General features: G+C 64.3%; 2 protein-coding genes across 2 annotated transcripts; both read right to left on the reverse strand.

The window, feature by feature from the left end:
* Window positions 1-12050: 12050 nt before the first annotated feature.
* JOSD2 (Josephin domain containing 2) lies at window positions 12051-15928 on the reverse strand. Its single transcript, XM_054588783.1, has 5 exons — window positions 15837-15928; window positions 15076-15235; window positions 13401-13526; window positions 12377-12571; window positions 12051-12293 (listed from the first exon to the last, which is right to left on the reverse strand). Exons 2-5 carry the CDS (start codon window positions 15219-15221, stop codon window positions 12194-12196), a joined length of 567 nt encoding a protein of 188 aa, XP_054444758.1. The 5' UTR covers window positions 15222-15235; window positions 15837-15928; the 3' UTR covers window positions 12051-12193.
* A 383-nt stretch (window positions 15929-16311) lies between these two features.
* On the reverse strand, window positions 16312-18465 carry ASPDH (aspartate dehydrogenase domain containing). The gene is made up of 7 exons (XM_054588774.1): window positions 18358-18465; window positions 17984-18128; window positions 17640-17724; window positions 17399-17548; window positions 17096-17316; window positions 16872-17026; window positions 16312-16512 (listed from the first exon to the last, which is right to left on the reverse strand). Exons 1-7 carry the CDS (start codon window positions 18410-18412, stop codon window positions 16469-16471), a joined length of 855 nt encoding a protein of 284 aa, XP_054444749.1. The 5' UTR covers window positions 18413-18465; the 3' UTR covers window positions 16312-16468.
* Between the last annotated feature and the right edge of the window lie 1402 nt (window positions 18466-19867).

Here is a 19867-nt window from a genome sequence, read left to right on the forward strand (position 1 = left end):
CCTGGAGAGCTCATCGGTGGCTTCATTTTATGGGCCGGGGTGTCTGGGGTACAGCCTGAACATCAAAAGGTACGGAAGTCTCCAAAGCAAAGAGCCCTCTGTTCGCCTGGCCCACACTGTCTCCCCTCACTGAGGGGCCACCCAAGTTTCAGTCTTGGGGGCCTTTGTTCTGGAAATAATCTCTCTATAGGCCATTGTGTAGTCCAGTAGGATAGGCAAATGTCAGTGGTTTTGCAAATTGTGCTGCTGCTGCCCTGCGCTAGTTTACGTCGGTGACGTAAGGTGCGTCCTCCTTTGTGGAATGGCTGGCTCCAAGCTGATGTCGCATGCCCACCAGTGGACCTTCGGGTTTCCTGCAGGGGTCACCAGGCGCCTGCGTCATCGTGCCCACATGCGTGTGTGCATATTCGCAGGCCACGCTGCCAGATGGGGACTTGCTGGGGGACGTTGTTCTCTGCCCGTCCACGTCCACAGTGGAGGTTCCAAACCCACCTCCAGCTCAGCCCCGCCGCTGCTCCCCAGGCCCCTACGGACGCCCCGGGAGGTGCCTCCGGAACCAGGAGGAAGTCAGTGCGCCGTCCGCCCCAGTCAGAGCTCCTGCTGGGGTCTCTTACTGCAGGGAGTGGTGCGGCCACCCACCCAACCTCGCAGCCCTGCCCTGCGTCCTCCCTGTGTCCTCCCTTCCCCTCTGTCCCTGTGACCACAGCCCTGCTCCCATCCTCTCCAGCCGGACCGTTGGCCCAGCCGCCTCCTGGCCTCCGCCATTCCCTCTCCAGTCCCGCCCTCTCACGGGGCGCTTTCTGACACCCGAGCCGACCCCACTCCTCTCCTGCTCCCTGCCCTCCTGTGGCTTCCCAGTGCCCTCAGGACAAAGTCCCATTCCCTCAGACTGGCCTTTGAGGCCTGTGAGTTTCTGATGTATTTCTTGCAAATTACCTCTCCCCCGTCCCCAGCCTTGGTTAACGAGTCAGTCAGAGCCACCGGCAGGACTGCAGGCCGTTCTCACCTGCCCATGCCCCACAGCCCCGCCCTTCTCTCTGCCCCCCTGAGCTCAGACTGGCGCCCCCCCGCCCCCGCGCCCCAGCCTCCTGACCCGGGGTCTCAGACAGGAAAGCACCTAAAAAGTAAAATGCTCAGTGACTGCCCCACTTCCTAGTTACTGCCTCACGCCTTGGAGGCCCTTCTTTGCCCTACAAAATGTCACCTGCTCCCTTGGCATTGGCGACACCCCCTTCCCGGCCTAGGGCTTCATAATGGCATTTAAGTGGCTTAGCACAGAATTGCAGGACACTCTTTGAAAATACATAAGGCTAATTTTAGTGTTTTTTAAAGCCCCTTTATTACGCTAAATTGTGCATTGTATCATGTGGGTAAGCAATTCTATAGGCTTCCTCATTTAAGCCATCTGAGAGACCCCATGTGAGGCTCAGGAGGAGTGGGTGGGGTCCCTGTAGCTGTCGTTCACCTTTAGACCTGCTTCCATTCAGTCAGGGATAACAGTGTCATTACAAAGAAACACATTCAGTTTGGCCCAATTCCTAGAAATAGGCTCCCAAGCAAACTGTACACCAAATCCCACCTTCCTTTGTTTCCCATACAGTCCCATATGCATTTCCATGGCAACACAGAAGATCTACCCAGAATGACCTGAAAATATGTGAAGTCCAGAGGTTTAAGTTGGCAGGCAAGTAGCTTGCTGAGTATACGTATTTACTAGGAGTCAATTTTATTTGTACAGAATTTGGAAAATTCTCCCTTTCCCCTCTTGACCCACCAGCAGCGCCCCCCCCCCGACCCCGCCCCAATCCTGAATTCTAGTCACAGTCCAGTGTTTGCGGGGACCAGCCGCATGTCTAATACAGCTGGGTTGCAGTTCCACTCTCCGCCGCTAGGTGGAGATGGGTGATTTCACTGACGTGTCTCTCGGGCCTCACGCAGACCACAGTGTCCCCCTTCGTGGAGAGAAGTGCCCTGCAGGGGGCGCAGGTGGTTCTTTGGGAAGGTCGGTTCCCGCGAGTCCTCTGTCCTAGCACATGCTGTTCCTCAGGAGCACTGGGTGCCTATTTTCTCCATCTTCACTGCTCCGTGCTGCCTGGGAAGAGGAGATGGTGGAGGGTTGGGGAGGGGGCTGGAGCAGAAAGGAGGCGGCCCTCTCCTCCCTGAGCTCAGACAGGAGCCCAGGGATCAGCAGAATCGAGGAGGAGGCAGTTCCAGGCAACCCCAGGGAGGCCGCCCAGTCCTGGGTGTGCCACTTACACGCTGTGTGGCTGAAGGCGCCTCGCTCCCTGCCTCCGAGCTTGTCCTTCGGTTCCTCCTCCCTGGGCCCGGGACAGGTCCGATTCCTCCAGGCAGTGTCCAGAGTCCGGGTCAGACAGAAAAGAGAGAAAATGGGTGTCACAAAGGTCCTTCCACCCCAGGGCCTCCGGCCTGGCAGGCCGGCTGCGGGCTGTCCTGCCTCCTGCCCCAAAGCCCACCAGGACCCCTGGATGGACCGCGCCTCCTGCTGCGAACCTGGGGACCTCGGGACATGGAGGGCACCAGAGGCAAAGACTGAGAGGGAAGCCCTGGGGGGGTGCAGGGGGCTGGGGTGGCAGGACACCCAAGGCAGCGAGGTTGGGCGGGGACCCGGGGACACAGGCACAGAGCGGGGGAGGCTGGTGAGGGGAGAACCCTCAGGGGGAGGAGAAAAGAGGTGACAGTTCGTGGGGGAGAAAAAGGAGTGGGATTGAAGGGGGGGGAGAGGAGAGAGAGACTGAGGAGAGAAGAGGGAACGAGCGGGAGAGACGAGAAAAGAGATTCAGAGAGAAGAGAGATCAGAGGAAGAGGGAGAAAGAGAAAAGAGATGGAAGGCAGAATGGAGGGGAAAGAAAGAAAGGGGGGAAGAGAACGTGTAGGAAAAATAGTGAGGGGGGAGGAGGAGGGGGCCACTCTGAGGAAAGGAGGAGAATGAGAGAGAAGACAGGCACACAGAGAGGGGGGCCTGAGGGTGGGGGTTAGAGAGAAACAAAAGTGGGAGAGGAGGAGGGAGCGGTCAGGCCAGAGGAGAGAAGAGGGAGGAGGAAGAGAAAGGGGGAGAGAATGGGGGGAGTGGGGGGCGGCTGTGAGGAAGAGAAGGGGGGAACGAGAAACAGGAACGTGCGGGGAGGGGAGAGCAGGACGGGAAGGCCGACAGGGTGGGGGGTGTTTAAAAGGCAACTGATTTTGAAGGAGGGAGAGAGCAGGAGAAACAGAAAAAGAGAGAGGCCAGGAAACAGGAGAGGAAAAAGAGAGGAGTGTGGAGAGAGAGAGGGGAGAAGGGAGAGGGCCAGGGACTTGGGGGGGGATGGGAGGGAAAGGGAGGGGGACCTGGGGGGGAGGGGAGGAGAGGGTCCTAAGGGAGCCTCAGTGGGGACGGGGAGGGAGGGGACAGGAGAGGCGAGGCAGGGCAGGGAGGGGAGAGGGAAGGGAGCGGGTGCGAGCAGAGGCCACAGGGGGGGAGAGAAGCGTGGGGGGGGCGCAAAAGGGGAAAGACGCGAAGAGCGAGCGCAGGCACAGCGCGAGCAGGTGGGGACGGCGGGCCTGCAGACGGGAGGCGGGTCGGAGGTTCTGGTGACAGGGAGGCGGGGACAGGGCGCTTGGGGAAGGGGAAGCACGCGGGCACCTGCACGCGGGCACCTCCGGGGGCTGGGAAGGCGGAGGTCTAGGCAGAGGACACGGTGGGGGGAGCCGGGGGGGGATGGGAGAGGAGGGGGGGCCGAGGGTAGAACTCGAGAGGCCCGGGGAGAGCGGGCCAGCGAGGCAGGGGTGGGACGCGGCCTGAGGCCAGGGAGCCGCGGGGACGGGGCGGCGGTGGTCTGGGAAGTCACGGCCCAGCCGCCGCCCACGCCTCTCTCATGTCTACGGCCTGGAGGCCGCCCCGCGGGCAGTTTTGTGACCCAAGAAGAGAAAAAAGTGCCAAGTGGGGAGCAGAGGCTGTACAAAGCCAAAGGTGTGAGAGAGGAGCCGGGAGATGAAGTGGGAAGGGAGGGGGCAGCAGAGGGGGAGGCGGGGAGAGACGGAGACAGAGCTGGAGGGGGCGAGGGCGGGGGGCGGGGGGACGGGGCGAGAGACAGACGGAGAGCGAGGGGCTGACGGAGAGAGAGGGGCAGAGGCAGGTGGAGACGGACAGGGAGCGGCGGGGAGGGAGACAGGGACGGGGACGGCGGGAGAGGTCGCGGGAGGCCCAGAACGACCGAGCAGAGGGGAGGGAAGTTGAAGACGCCCTTCCTAGTCAGGGGCCGTGTCCCTTTGTCCCCTGGTCCCAGTGACACAAGCTGCAGACTGAGAAAAGGTGCCGGTGCCGGGCCTGGCAGGACAAGGAATGAGCTTCAGACACCGTCACATCCATCACGGGGCGGCTCGTTCCGAGGCGGGATGGGAGTGTCACCTGCCCGCCCGTGCCTTATCTGGTGTCTGCCAGGAACTCCCGGGGGCTGCGGTGTCGACGGGGACAGGGGACGGGGTGGGCAGGGGTGACCGGGGGTGACCGCCTGGAGGGGCGGGGAGCGGGCAGACACCAGCTGTGGGAGCGAATGAGGGAGCCGCTCCGGGAGCAGGGGACCGGTGGGGGACGCGGAGGGCGACAGCCGCGCCGGCACGGCGCGGGGCACGTGAGGCCCGGGCGGGGTGGCGGGAAGGGCAGCGGCCGCAGGAGGGAGCGGCGAAGGCCGAGGCCGGCGGGGAGGGAGCGGCAGCAACAAGTCAAGGGAAGGAAGGCACGGGGGTGCGGGCCCGCTGGGGGGACACAGGGGACCCCTCGGGGGAGAAGGGGACGAACGGAGGGGTGGCGCGTGAGCGGACGGGACAGAGGCGGAGGGGCAGGACGGGAGCGACCGGCGGCGGGCGGCGCGAGGGGCCGCAGGGGGACACTCGGGGGCAGACGGGGAGGAGGGCGCGCGGGGCCCGTCCCGCCGCGCGGGGAGCGGGGACGGAGCGGGAGCTTCGGGGGTCGGGGCGGGGAGCGGGGGGAAGGGCCGGGACCTGCTCGGAGGGAAGCTGCGGGAGCGTGTGGGCAAGACGACGAGGAGTCAGCAGGGGCCCAGGGCGGGAGGAGCGAGGAAACCTGTCCCCAGGGGGCACAGACAGGGGGGCGGCAGAGAGACGCCGCGAGCGGGACGGGGGCGGCGCGGCGGCTTGAAGGCAGGATGCGGGGACCGCGGCGGCGAGAGCGGGAGCCGAGGGGAGCCCTTAGCGTGAGGGCAGTGGGTGCCCGGGGGGCGGCTGTTGGGGCGGGCGGTGACCGAGGGACAGGGCGGAGACGGGAAGGAAGCGGGTGCAGCGAGGACGAGATTCAGAAAATGGGAGGGAGGAATAATGAGACGCAGAGGGAACCAGAGAGCGGCACAGGGGACAGACGTTGAGAGAGAGAGAGACAGAGAGAGACAGAGACAGAGAGTGAGAGCGCGCGCGCGGGCCGGCGCGCACCGTCGGTCCGGGGAACAGGGAGGGCGGGGCCGCGGCCCAGGGGCGGAGGGGCCGGCAGGCAGGGAGGCAGTGGGCTCTCTTCCGCGCCTGAGCCTCAGTTTCCTCATCTGCTGCCCCAGGTGGGGGGGCTAATCACTCGGTTGCGACCACCGACCGACCAGGGGAGAGTCGGCGCCCGCGGGGGGGGGGGGGTTACCGCTGCCTCCCGGGGTCGGCTCCAGCACTTTCTACCTCATTTCCTCTCACTGTCTCATGCAGTCCGCCATCCCCGGCCCCCCAACTGGGGAGAGACTGTTATTATCCACAACGAAGAAATCAGATCGGATCCCCAATCTGTGTCTCAGGCATGTCACGCATCGGCCCCTTCTACGGCGGTGCCACCTGAGACTCCTGGAGGACCCCTGAACCCTTCGGTCTGGAAACTCAAGAGCCTCCAATGCTGAGAAGGAATAGAAAGGGGAAGAGAGGAAGCCGGTGGAGTGGAAGGGGCAGGGGCAAGCAGGAGGTCGAAGGAGGAGCCTCAGTGTGTCAATTGCCCAGCACACAGCCGGTGCTCAATTAGTGCCCCTCCCCCGGTGGAGGGGAGTGGGTGGGGGCAGAGAAGGCAGCAGCAGGACCGAACCAGCGAAGGAGAGTGTGTGAGGAGGGGAGGCCATGCTTGCAAAGAGCCTGGCACAGTGTAGGTGCTCAATAAATGCCCCACCCCCTTTAGGAGAGAAGGAACACGTGAGAAAGGAGGCGAAGAAAGCACCACAGAGGAAGAAAGGAAGGAAAGGCAGCCTAAGAAGAGAGGGTGGTGGGTGGAAATGGCCGGGCATACAGCAGGTGCCTGTTATGCGTTAGCTCTTTTCCAAGAAGGAGAGAAACAGAAAAGGGTGAGGAAAACTCTGGCAGAGAGAATGACTAGGAGAAGCTGGGAGGGAAGGACGCTATGTAAAGCAGCGGGCACACAGTAGGCCCTTAATAAGGGCCCACTCCCCTCCCTGGCAGCGAGCACGGAGAGGGCAGCCCAGGGGAGGAGGCAGGCAGAGAGGAAGGAAGAAGGGAGAACAGAGCCTGGGGGGCTGGCAGTGAGGGGCAGATAGTATGGAGGGGGTAGGAGCAGCACACAGCAGGTGCTCAATACATGCCTCTCGCCTCCCCTGGGATTGCCTGCAGGGCTCAGAGGCGTGGGAGCAGCTGGCTGAGAAAGAGCCAGGCAGAGGACGGGAACTGAGGCAGAGGGTGTCCAGGGGAGGCGGCGGGCACAGGAGGCGCTCAATAGGTGCACACTGTCTGCCTGGGAGAAGAGGCGACCAGAGGCGAAGGCAGGCCCAGAGACAGGCGGGAGGAAAGGCGGAAAGGAGGGTGCGTGCAGAGGAGGCGACAGGGCTGCCCAGCAGAGGGGACCGGGCGCCCTGAGGAGTCAGGCAAAGGAGAGGCCCCGCAGGGAGGAAGCAGCGCAGGCCGATCCTGGTGGGGACACAGGAGGCGCCCAATAAATGCCTGTGCTCTGCCCCCCAAGAGGACCCAGGGAACACAGCGAGGGAGGACGAGGCAAGAGGAGGTGAGGTGGGGTGTTAATTGCCTGGAATACAGTAAGCGCTCCATAATTGGATTGTTTTCTTCTCCAAGTAAGAGCAGATGGAGCAGAAAGAAGGGGCCGGAGTCTGAGGTGAAGGAAGACGGAGAACTGACGGGGGAGGGGAGTGGAAGAAAATTGGCTGGCACACAGGAGGTGCTCCGTAAAGGCCCATTTCCTTCCCCGGGGGAAGCGGGGGACAGCAGAGGCCACAGGCCAGTGGGGACCACAAGGGAGAGGAGAGGCCAGGAAGCGCAGGCCACGGCTTGGCCAACCGCAGGTGCCCAATTAAAGGGGGTTCCTTGCCCTGGAAGAGCAGAGAGGCCGAGAAGAAAAGGAGGGGACAGAGGAGAGACGGGCAGGGACAGGGCGTGAGGAAAGGGGAGCGCGTGGTCGAACGCCTGGCACACAGTAGGCGCTCAGCCCGCGTCCATTCCCGCCCCCGGGAGGGGCAGAAAGGAAGGAGAGGAAACCGAGAGGGAAGCCGGGTGCGGGCAGGAGAGAGGAGACGGCGCGCGCCCCGCTCGCAGCGGGCGCCGGAAACGCGCGTCTCCTCCCCCGAGGACGCGGGTGGGGAGGAAGGGCGGGGAGCGCGGGGCCGGGGCAACGCGCGGGGACTGCCTGGCGGACGCCGGGGGCTCACTAAACGCCATTTCCCCCCGGTGCGGGGGCAGAGGCACGGGCAGAACCAGCTGAGGGCCCAGGAAGGGACGCGGAGACTCGAGGGCGCGGGCGAGGCCGGGGCACTCCCCGCACACGCAGCAGGTGCTCCCGCGGGCCGCGAGCAAGTGGAGGCCGGGGAGGGAGGAGCGCGAGTCGGAGCGGAGGCCTCCCGGCCGCGGCCCCTCCCCCGGCCCGGCCGCCCTGCGAGGGCCGGACAAGGGCGCCTTGTCCTGTGCCTGGCACGGCCGGGTGGGCGGGAGGGGCCGACCGCCCTGCCCCTGTCGCTGTGCCTGGGGGCGGGGCGGGGCCACCGCCTGGGCTCTGTCTCTGTCTCCGAGTCCCTCCCGGCCCCTCCACGGCCCCCGCACCCTCTGTCTCTGTGCCTCGCAGCCTCCCCCATCGCTGAGTCCCTGGCCCTCTGTCTTGCCCTCTTTCTCACCGTCCCTGTCTGTCTCTGCCTCTGGGTGTCCCTCTGCATCCCTCTGCCTCTGTCCCTGGGGTCTCAGTCTGTCTCTCAGCCTCTGGTTCTCGCTGCCTCTGGGAGGGAGGACCCCCAACCCCAGCCCTGGCCCCAGTTCCTGCCCCCCACCTACCGGGGCTCCGGGGATCAGGGCGGGAGGGTGGGGGCGCTGAGCTCAGAGGCAGAGGAGTGAGGAAGGGAAGAAGGAGGCGGAGGAGCGAGAGAGGTGAGGATAGAAACAGCTTTATTCAGCAGAAACCGCCGCAGAGGGCCCGGGACAGGGCTGCATCGGAGAGCTGGAGAAGGAGGTGGGGTCAGGGGTCAGGAGGGGGAGACAAAGTCGGGGAGAGGCAGAGAGAAGGAGGAGGAGGGGAAGAAGAAGAGAGAAAGAAGGAAGATGGGAGAAAAAGAAAAGACACAGGAAGAAGGAAAGAAAGAAAGAAAAGAAAGAAAGAAAGAAAGAAAGAAAGAAAGAAAGAAAGAAAGAAAGAAAAGAGAAAGAAAGAAAAAGAAAAAGATAAGATAGAAAAGAGCAATTGAGAGACCAAGAGAGACAGACACCCAGGGAGAAGGGAGAGAGGGCTGAGGAAGAGTCAGAGATGGAGAGAGAGACGGGAGACAGGGTCAGAGAAAAGGAGAAAGGGAGAGAAAGGAATGGAGAGAGAAGGAGAGAGACGCAGGGAAAGACAGGCAGGGGGGAGAGAGGCAGAGAAGAGAAGACAGAGGTGAGGCTGACGGAGAGGACGGAGGCAGAGAGATTTAGAAACTGGAGGAGGAGAGACACGGAGAGCGAGAGGGACAGAGATGGGAAGAAACACAGAAAGACAGAGGGGGAGAGGGAGAGGGAGAGCGCGCGAGCCGGAGAGGCTGGAGCCGCTGGCTGGGGAAGTCGAGGAAGGATGCGCCCATCTCACCTGGCCTCGTCGTCTGTGGCCCCCTGTGGGCTGGACCAGGCGATTTAAGGGGTGCCCCAGGGGCGGGGCCGCTCCCCCACTGCCTTATCTGGTCAGCCTCGAGCCCCACCAGCTAAATCGGGCCTCAGCTGTCAGCACCATAGGCCGAAGGACAGCTGTCCCCCCCACCTGCTGCGACACCACAGGGCCCCTGCTCCCCACCCGTCCAGCAACTGGGGTGGGTGCTGAGAGGCCCCTGAGGGTCCGCATGAGGACAGCCGGCGCCCCCAAAGCCCCTGCCAGCTCTGGGGCCGGCCTGGTGGGGCACCCGGGAAACTGGGCGTTTCCTCTCCCTCCCGTGTGAAATGGGGTCCCCGGGGCGGCCTGTGCTCCCCAGGAGCTCACAGTAAACGCCCAGTCAGGGCGCTGGCCCTGTGCCCAGGAGGGTTAGTGAGTGAGGGGGGCCGGGACCTGCCTGGACCCTTCCCCTCCCCGAGCCCCCCCTCCCCGGCTCCCCACTCGGACCATATTAGGGCACAGCTGCAAAGGCACCTGGAGAGGTCACTTGGGGCCCAGAATAGAAACACTTAGGGAGTCTCCGCCAGGCTGTCTGGGACCGGGTGGGACAGGCGACAGGCACAGAGGGAGAAGGGGGCCCAGGGAGACAGGCACAGAGACACAGGGGCCGAGAGGCACAGAGAAACATCCAGAAGGAGAGACCTCTCGGGACACAAAGCAGGAGACAGATGGGGTCAGAGGGCCAGCTGGGGAGGCAGGGGGAGGAAGAGCCTAGAAGGAAGCCGTGGGGCAGGGTTGGCCGCAGGGCCGCCCCGGAGTTGGGGTGTCCGGGACCCCAGCTGTTTTTCCCTCCTGCTGTTTGACTTCTGCCAGTTGCCCTTTGACCTGTGGAAGTCTGGGGAACGAGAGTGCCCCAAAGCCCGGTCCCCACGTGTGCGGCCAGCTTTCACAAGGAGCGCGTGCTGCCGCCGGCGGCCTCTGCTCTCTGCCTGCTTTGGGGGGTCAGGGTTTGGCTCCTTGGATGAATTTACTGTTTGGGCAGAGCACGACCTAAAGCCAAGGTGGGGAGGGGGAGGGGAGACACGCCCTAAGCTGGGGCCCGGAGCCCACAGCCTCCCCGTGGTCCCCGTTTCTGCCCAGCACTAATGGGGAGGGGGCGCCGCTTTGCACAGACCCCTCTCTGCCCACTTCCCTCCCTGGGCTCTCACACCCTCATGCCTCCCAGGACCTGCCCTGGACCCTGGAAGTCACCTCCCTCACCCCTGGCCCTGGCCCCTCCCCATGTCACCCAGCCTGTCACATCCCTTATCGCCCACTGAGCACGTGTCCGCCACACCCACTGCCCCCCCCGCGCTGTCTCAGGGCCAGGCCCCTGGGCACCTTCTCTATTCGCTCTTTCCCTCACCCCAGAGCCTGCCAGGCCCAGACCTGTCCTTTCTGTCACCTCTTCTCTGTCCCCAAGGTCCTGCCTCAGGCCTTACCCTCTGCCAGGTCTTCAGTCTGCCCAGCAAACCAGAGGGGTCTCTCTGCACTCGGGACTGACCTGCCCCCCACCGCCCCCAAACCCCCCCAGCTCACCCTGGGGGCCCGCGGGTTTGGGCCTGGCCAGGATCCACGCTCATCTCTCCTCACGCGGCTGTAACTACAGGGCTCACTGCTTCCCTCTGCGCTCCCAACTCTGGAAAGGCGCCCCCCCTCCCGCCGCCACCGGCCTTCTGGAGAGCCCCTCAGCCTGCCACAGGCAGCCTCCCCGGTCCCCTCACCTTCGTGCGGCCCCCGGAGTGCCCCAAGGGACCCCTGCTATAGCCGCCCCCCCAATGGGACAGGCAGTCCTCCCCCTCCTCCCGAGAGCTGGGGTGGGCGAGCGCCTGGATGCGCAGCACAGACCCAGAGCTGGGGCTCAGGGGGCGGCTGAAAACCAGGCAGAACGAGGGGCAGGGGTGGCAGGAATGAACAGCAGGCTCTGAAGGGACCACACAGGACAGGACGGAGGCCTGATCGGGGGACAATGTGGAGAAGGCACCTTCTGGGAGCCTGTCCTCGCTCTGTTTGAAATTGCTGCCGCCCGGAGCACCCCCTTCCCGCTTTGTCGCCTGTCCCCCCTCCCCTCCTCCCTCCCTGCCAGGCAGGGCCTGCCCCAGGGCCTTTGCCCTGCTGTCCTCTCAGCCTGGAGAGCTTCCCCTCCTGACCTGCCCTGGCTCCTTCCCCTTCTTCTGGCCTTTGCTCAGTGACGCCTTGTCTGTGGGGCCCTCTGCCCTGAGTGAACCCCACCAGCGAAGAAACCGCGGCTTAAAGCAACACCCGTCCTCCTGACGCTTGTGCCGGCCAGCAGTGCCCAGTGAGCCCCATCGGGCCAGCGGCCTTCTGGGGCTGGGGGAAGGCTGCTTCCTTGCCTGTCCTGGCCCTCACTCCCTGGCCGTCAGGCTCCTTCTGTCTGCAACGCGCAGCGTCATCGTCATCGCCTTTCTCAAATCCTGCTTCCCTCTTCGCATCTTTCTCAACCTCTCCCACCTGGCCCCCGCCGCTCAGGGCCCTCATGATTCTCCCGAGAGAGCAGGAGCCTCGCTCCCTGTCTGAAGGCCAGCTCCGAGCACCCTCAGTGCCCTCTTAAGCCTTTGTTCTGTCCCCCGGTGTCCTGTGACCAATACATTCCGTTTCTGGGGTTAGGATGAGGCCATCTTTTGGGGCAGTTACTGCAATCCACGAACAGAATTGAGTCCAGAAGTAAACCCATGCTTCCCCCTGCACTTACCCCAGTGAACCCTCCAGAGGGTGCCTGTTTGTTGGCTCCCAGTCTCCCCCTGTCCCTGGACCAGGACATAGGCCTCACAGGGGCAGGGAGGAAACTGAGGCCCAGGGGAGAGGGACTCACAGGAGGTCACAAACTTGGGGGGCAGTGGGAGCCAGCGTTGGGCAACGACAGGGCCCGCCCGGGTGGCCAGCTTCGCTGATCGCCCGAAGTGACTGAGGGAAAGGGGCCCCCAGTCAGACGCGGCCAGGCCAGGCTGGAGCAAAGGAGCAGCTTTACTGAGGCAGCAGCACGTGGGGTGCAGGGCAGGGTCCGCGAAGCGAGGTCCAGGCCCTTCCTGCACAGGAGCCGGACGTGGACTCGCAGGGACCCGCTGGGCGGGCAGCGTGGATCCTGCCTCCGCGGGGTCAGTCCATCTGCAGCCAGCAGCCCTTTTCCTCCACCTCCTTGGTCACCACCAGCAGCACCTGGCACAGGTCCTGAGCCAGGGCGGCCGCCAGGAAGGCCCTGGGCGGAGAAACGGGGAGGCTGAGGCCCAGGTGGCCCGGGCATGGCCGCCTGGGATAAGGGGCCCAGTCGCTGCCCCTCACCTGACGCCGTCCTCATCCCCCAGCGCCTCGGGCGCGCGCAGCTTGGAGTCCAGGTTGTAGTAGACGCCGTCCACCTGGCGCAGGGCCACCCAGTGCCGCCGACGCAGTGGCAGGGACAGCAGCCCCAGCGACACGGGCGAGGGCAGGTTCAGGATCAGCCCCAGCACCTGGGGCAGGGCCAGCTGGGACAGGGGCCTGTGAGGGTGAGGCAGCGACACCGCGGTCAGGGCTCAGCGTGTGCGGCTGGCGGAGCCGCCCAAGGACTCCCCTCGGTCTGCACGCCCTTCCCTTCCTTCCATTCACCCGTCCCCGCCCCGCACACACGCTCATCCCTCACCCTCCACCGCCTGTCGCCCCGTCACCCGCCCGCTTACCCGTCCATCCGTCACCCGCCTCCCCCGAAACCTCGCGGTCAACCATCCGCCCCCGATCTGCTGTTCATCCCACCACCACCCACCCACCCAAGCCCCCAACCACCATCCGCCCCACTCTCCACCCACTCTTCACACACCCACCGTGGATCCAGCCACGATCCGCCCATTATACACCTCTCCACCCCCATCCAAAGCTCCCGGCCCCCTGACGACCATCCGCCATCCTACCACCCAGCACCCCAAACGTCATTCACCCAGGGACGCAATCAACCACCGTCCAGCCAGCCAGCCCCTCCTCCGCTCTCTACCCACCCGCCTCCCGTCCACGCAACTGCCTGTCAGTTAACTGGCCGCCCTCTGTTCACTCAGCCGCTCACTCACCCAGCCATTCCTACAGCCCATCGCCCAGTCGCCACCCACTCAACACATCCAACCATCCATTCGCCATCCAGTTAGTCACGCAGTTGTCATGAATTTACCTGTCACCCATCCATCAATACCCATTGACAGTCCAGTCATCCCACGCATCCTTCTACCACCTCCGACCCATCAGTCTGCCAGCCTCCTCCCCGCATCCGCCCCCTCCCATCCCCGCTCCCTCCGCGCTGGCCATCACCGCCGCGCCTGCTGTGCCGAGCCCTGGGTCCTACCTCCTTCTGTCCCACCACACGGCGGCCAGGCCCAGCCCCTGCAGCGCGGCCATGATCACGTTGACGTCATAGTTGCCAGTGCCCAGGAGGCTGCGATGGGGGTTCAGCCGGGACTCCGGGGCCAGCCTGGTTGGGAGGCGATCAGAGCCTGAGCTGGAGCCCTTAGAAAGGCCTCGCCCTCCCTGCAAGCATGAGCGTCCTGGGGCCCGGGCGTCGCTCAGCCTTTGTGCTCCCCTCTCCTCGGCCCCCATGGCGCACCAGCCCCAGGCCCTGCCCTCCAGCCACGCCTCCCCGCTCAGGCCTTGTCCTCCTCCGCCTGGACCCTCGCCCCACCTCGTCTCCCCCCCCCACCGTATCCCCTCTCCCACAGGGCCCGGTGGCTCATTCCATGCCTGGGGCTGGCCTTGCCCCTCCCCTGCTCCCAGCCCTCCCGGGTGCCCGTCACCCCAGGGGGGAGTCCCAGACCCTCAGCCTAGCCTCCCAGTCCCACATGGTCAGGTCCCTGTGGCCTCCTAGCCTCAGTGCCCTCGACCCCTTCCCAGCCACCTGTCCCCAACCACATCTCTTGTACTCCTGCCCCAAGCCTTTCCTCTGGCTGTCCACTAGCCCAGGAGGGCCACGCAGCCACCATTTGTCTCTCTGGGAACAACAGTACCTTTGTTCTCTCTCTGGGCCCTTGGTGGGCAGGGCAGGGGAGGGGTCGGAGAGGGAAAGTTTGTATTATTTTTCTGCGGATCTGTTTTCCTGGCCCCCTCAGGGCAGGGCTGCTACGGGACCCTGGGTCTCTGGCAGGGACTTGCTGCGAAAGAGTCGATGGCTCCCTGTTCTGAATGACTGAGGAGATGAGTCAGTTCTCTCACCATCAGTTTAAGGGGCTGGGACTCAGCCTGAGGATGTTGGGAGCCCGAGGAGGGCAAGACACCACAGGGTCACCTGAGGTGTAGGCTCACGTGAGGACCTGACTGGAACGGAGAGCCTGGAGGCCGAGGGGAGGGCCCAGAGGACGATGGGGCCTGAGCTGGGGCCGGGGATGTGTTTGTGTGTATGTGGGGGTGGGGGGGCGGGTTGAGGCAGAGAGGTAATAAAGCGTTTGAAATCTTAAATAGGGAGGAGAAACGTTCCAGGCTGCCAAGAGGAGGAACCGTGCCAGGCAGAAACAAGAGGCCATACAAAGGCCCAGAGGCATCATGGTGGGGCTCCTTCGCCCCTGGAGAGGAACGCAGTTTGGGGGTAGCGGCGAGATATGAAGCTGCAGGGGCGGGTGGGGAGCCTAGCACGCAGGGCCTTGGGTATCAGGCTGCAGGCCTTGGGCCCTCTCCCAGGCGAGCTAGGGAGCCACGGCAGGGCTGCGGTCAGGGGAGGAGCGTAGAAGGGACGGGAGGTGAGAAAGAGGAAGCTGGGAGGCCAGAGGAGGAGTGGGGGCCAGGGCCCAGGGAAGAGAGGGTGAGGTAGGGATGGAGGCCCAGAGGAGAGAAGGCGAGGCCCGAGTCCAGGCGAGGCCCTGGGGATGGACAGGTGCGGCAGGCAGAACGTCCATCTCCGAGTCCCAGGGTCCCACTCAGGTGACGGGCGGCAGAAAGCCCCAGGGCTCCGCCCCTCCCTTGCTGAGACCCAGGTGGGTGGTTCCGCCTCTGTGAGCCCTGCTTCTCCAGGTCCTCGGGTGGGTGACGGTCACCTCTTGCAGATCTCATCAGCAGCCTCCTGGCTAAAGAGCCGCTGCTGCAGGACGTTGTTGAGCGCGTGGATGGCACACAGCTCCAGGCGCTGCCGCTCGTGGTACACAGAGGGTGGGCCTGGCTGTGCTCCTGGGCCCTGGGACATGCCGCCCTCCGTTCCTGCTTGGGGGGCGCGGGAGAAGGTGCTCAGGGGACCGGGATCTGGAGGCCCACACTGTCAGCAGGTTCTGGGGCACTACCGTTGAGGCGGGGGCTCGGTGCAGCCTGAGGGGCCACTGAGCCCCTGACTCTGCTCCCCAGTCGCTCTCCTGGCAACAGGGAACCTCCATCCCCCATTCCTAGGAAAAAGACTTCCTTTTCTGCTCACCTAGCAACAGAGGACCACTCTCACCACATCCCTAAGTGAAAGGGTCCTATGGTGGTCACCTAGCAAGAGAGGAACCACCTCCCCGCTCCGTCCTAGGTAACAGGCTCCGTCTCTGGCTACCTAGCAACAGGGATACCCCCCACCCCACTAGGTAACAAGTCTCTGTTCTGGTTACTTAGCAACAGAGGAATCCTCCTCCTTCTCCGTGTCTAGGTGACAGGGTCTATTCTGGTCGCCTAGCAACAGACGACTCCCCTCCCCTGTCACTAAACAACAGGGTTTTCTCTTCCTGTCACCTGGCAACAGGGCCCCTTCCCCGGACACAAAGTAACAGCCCTATGCCCAACGCACCCCAACCGCGGCGCTTGCCCGTTGCCAAGCAACGCCCCTCACCCCGCCTGCCTCTCTGCTCCCCGGAATCAGGGGCTCCCGCATCCCCCTGGGCGGCGGCTCTGGGCTCCGAGTGCGGGGCGGGAAGCTCGGCGCTGACTGGGCAGGCGGGGCGGACTACAGCTCCCGGCACCCACCGCGTTCTGGACTACGACTCCCGGCGGCCCTCGCGAAGACTCTAGCTTCGCACGGAAAGTCTGGGCAGCCTGGCCCGGAAGTCCGCTATTGCCCCGAAAACGCGGAAGGGCAACTTCCGTCGCTTTCTGCGGAGGATCCCTAGTGTGCCCTGTAGAGGCCTAGGCCTTCGTTCACCGCCACGCCCTCTGCTTCTCAGGGGGTTCTGGGAAATGTAGTGGCTAGGCTATCGCGATAGTTTCCAGGAGCTTTGCTCCGCCCCCCTGATGTGGCGTGATGCACGGGGTGAAGGTGCAGCGTGACGTCACAGAAGAGAACAAGGGATCAGAAACAACAGGCTCTGCAGTGAGAAGAGCCTCCAATCTTTACTGAGACAGGAGGGAGGTCTGGGGAAACCGAGTCCGGGGAAGCAGCAGGACAGTGGTGGTGGTGGGGAGCGGGGCGGTAAATTAGAGGAGGATGTCCTCTGGCGGTGGGTGTTGGGGGCCGGTGGAGACTTCTCAGCAGAGATGGATTCCCGGCCTGGAAGGGAGCTGGCAGCATCCTGCAGGGGAGATACCGGGAGTGAAAGGCTGAGACCAGGAAGCAAGAGACAAACACCTGGAGGAAGGAACAGACCAGGGCGGGGATGGAGGAAGACCTAGAGAGAGGGACTGAGACCCAGGGGGGGACGGAGGCCCAGATAAAGGGGCAGAGACCTGGGGAGTGGCCAGAGATAGGGAGAGGTAAAAAGATTCAGTCATGGCGTAGGTTAGGGAGATTCAGAAATGAAGATGAACCAACAGACAAAAGCAAAACTGCACAACCAGAGCCTGAGACCCAAGCTCTGCAAAGCACAGAGCCCATGGCTTGGTGACCCTGGGGCCATTAACACTGGGGCACTGGGGAGGGACCTGTTCGTACTCAGGAGGCTGCGCCAGAAGGCGGTGACAGTGGCAGAGCCGGTGACGGCGCCTGGCTCCGCGGGGTTCTCTCTGTGGGTGTGCACAGCAAAGCTTCGTCCTGTGGGGCCTGGGGGTCCTCTCAGCTCCACATCCACCACATGCATGTCTGTGAGGCTGGGGCAAGCAGGGTGGTCAGTCTGGCTGGCCTGCCCCCGGCCCAACCCCTTGCTTAGTGTCGCTCACCTGAGATCGGCCACAAGCACCCCGATCACGCGGTCGAAGCCCAGGCTGGGGGCGGCCAGGGCAGCAGCTGCCATGGTGTTGGAGTTACGGGGGGCAAAGGGGCAGAGCCCGCGGACAGGACCTTCATAGAGCACAGTGCGGGGCCCAGTGCTGCGCACGGCAGCCAGGGGTCCCTCGAGCCGGAAGCCATCTGGATGTGTGGCCATAGTGACACGGAGGCTCTGGAAGGGGGAGCCAGGGTCAGGGGCACCGGGGCTCCCTGCAGGGCCCCTCCGGTTCCCAGGAAGCCTAGCAGGCCCTCACCTGGAGGCCCCCAGCTGAGTCCAATCTGCTGATGTCCTCAGTGCCCCAGAGGGCCCCCCGGGCCACGAATACGGCATGGTGCCAGCGGTTCGAGGCCTCCAGGAGCTGCTGCTCTGTGGCCTGGTCAGCCAGGGCTGAAGGGGACCCTACCTGGGGTGGGTGGAGGTGGGAGGGGCAGAGGTCAGGGGACCGATCCCACTTTGGGGAGGGGTGGGGCCAAGGAGGAAGGGGCCGGGCTCACCAGGAGATTGGCATGGCGCAGAATCTGTGCTCCAGATTCGTGGATTATTTTGGGATGGGCGACTTCTACCACCAGGTCAGGGTGCCTGGGAGGGGGAGAGATGGGGAGGACCCGGGAGAGGTATTAGGGTCTCCTCCCCAGATTTCCTCAGTCTGTAGAGGCCTGTGATCCTTCACCCTGGCCTGGGAGGGGAAAGCAATGGATGGGCTTGTCCCATTTCACATTTGGGAGAACCAAGGCCCAGAGAGGGTAAGGGACTTGCCCGAGATCACACAGCCGCTAAGGGAGGCCAGAACAGGAGCTTCATTCAGGGAGCCCTGCTCTCTCCTGCCAAGGCCACTGACCTCTCCCCCAAGGCATCGAGGCTCTGCAGCTGCAGGGACTGGGGCACGGTTTCTGCCATTCGTCCTGCATTGCGATTCCAGACAAAAACAAGTTCTAGGCCCAGCTCCGGTCCCTGAGTCAGCAGGTGGGAGACCAGGGACTGTCCTGGGGAGAGGGAAAGAGACTCAGAGGAGGGGGGACAGAGACCCAGAGAGAGGGGGACAAAAACCCAGAGGGGGACGAAGCCCCGTGGTGGGCAGGGGAAGCTGCTACGGCAGACGGGCAGCCTGGGCGCAGATAGATAGAGACGCAGGTGAAAGGTGTGTTTGTGGAGGACACGGCCTCTGGGGGCTTTGGGAAGGGACTGGGGGAGGAGGCCCAGACAGGGACTCACCGAGACGGCCGTAGCCCACCACCCCCACCCTCCGCGGGACCCCGTCCAGGGCCATGTCCTTGAGCCTGGTGGTCTGCGGTCTGGGTCTGCGCTCCGTCAGCTGCTGGCTGCCCGCCCCCCACAAATGAGGCCTGGGCAGCCGCTGATCTTTGGACATTTGACCCTTGAGCCTCTCCCGAGCCTTCCCCCTTTCCCTCAGCAGCCGAGAGGTGAGGGTGCCAGCTTGCTGGGTGGGGGCGGGGTGAGGTCCTGGGGACATCGGACATGATGTTTTGGGGTTCCAGGGGGCTCTGCGCAGACCTTGCTGCAAGGGCCAATTCCTTCCGCGCGCGTCACCCTCCTCCCTCCCTGCTGATGTGGAAAATTTCCTCTGCAGTCCCCCGCCCCGCTTTCTGGCAGGCCAGGTTGTCATGGTAACTGCATCCTGCTTGGGGTGGGGGTTGAGGGTTGGGAGCAGGGAGAAGAGATGGTGACAGGGACTCTGGGCTCTCGCAGTCTGTCCCCTTGCTCCTGCATTTCCTATCTCCACCCTTTCGGCCACTGCCCCAGGCCCTGGCACAGTGTTCGTGCCCATGTTCCTCCCGTTGGGCCTCCGTGTCTGTCTCATCCTCTCAGGCAGCATCTGTCTCTGCCTCCCTAGACCTCCAGCCTTCCAGCCCCCACCCCTCCCCACCCCCCATCTCTGCGGGCTCGCCGCCATTCTGCCCCTAGCCAGGCCCGGCCCTTGTGTCCTCCTCGCCAGGCAGGGTCCGAAGGAGGCCTCGCCTGGTCATTCCCGGCCTCCCCACAAGGCAGCGGGGGCTGGAGTTCGGCTCCTCCCAGCCCCTTGTCCGGAGCCTCCCTCAGTTCACCTTGGCTTCTCACCTTTCATCTTCCTCTTCCCCAGCCACCATGCCACCAGCATCCCTCCCAACGTCCCTCCCCTCTCTCCACCCCAAGGAGAAGCCCAGGAGGCCTGGAGAGGCCAAGTGCCCCCCAAAATGAGCCCCAGCCAGCGTGCCTCATGGGTGCCTGGCATCGGAAATGGCGGAGGCTGCGGCAGTGCCGGCTCCCTGCCCCCAGCCCCCAGCCGCCACCTGGTACCCGCTGCAGCGTTGCCATGGCAACCAGGATGGCTCTGAAAGAGGATGAGGGAGAAAGCATGAAAGAGGAAGGGAGGGGGAGTCCCAAGCCGACAGGCGGCAGAGCAGACCGATAGGGCCTGAGACCCCAGCCACGGTGGCCGCTGCCTGCGCCGATGAGGGAAGAATCTGCTCTAAGAGCTGCAGGTGGGGGAGAGATGAGATGCTGTCGGTGGGGACATCAGGGCCTCCTGTGGATCCCCACCTCTGTCCTCAACCCCATGGGGCCTGGGTGTTCCCTGCAGCACCCACAGCTGCTGTGTGGGGGGCCAGGGTGGGCCACGGTGAGGGGAGGCATGGGGCTGAGGCCCGGTCTGCTCCCCGGCCCGGGCCCGCGTGTCCATGGTTGAGCTTCATCCTGAGCGGACCGCTGCCTCCACCCACCTTGG

This window comes from Pteronotus mesoamericanus, unplaced genomic scaffold (assembly GCF_021234165.1).
Source record: "Pteronotus mesoamericanus isolate MK-2021 breed Mesoamerican mustached bat unplaced genomic scaffold, CSHL_Meso_final scaffold_137, whole genome shotgun sequence".
Taxonomy (NCBI): domain Eukaryota; kingdom Metazoa; phylum Chordata; class Mammalia; order Chiroptera; family Mormoopidae; genus Pteronotus; species Pteronotus mesoamericanus.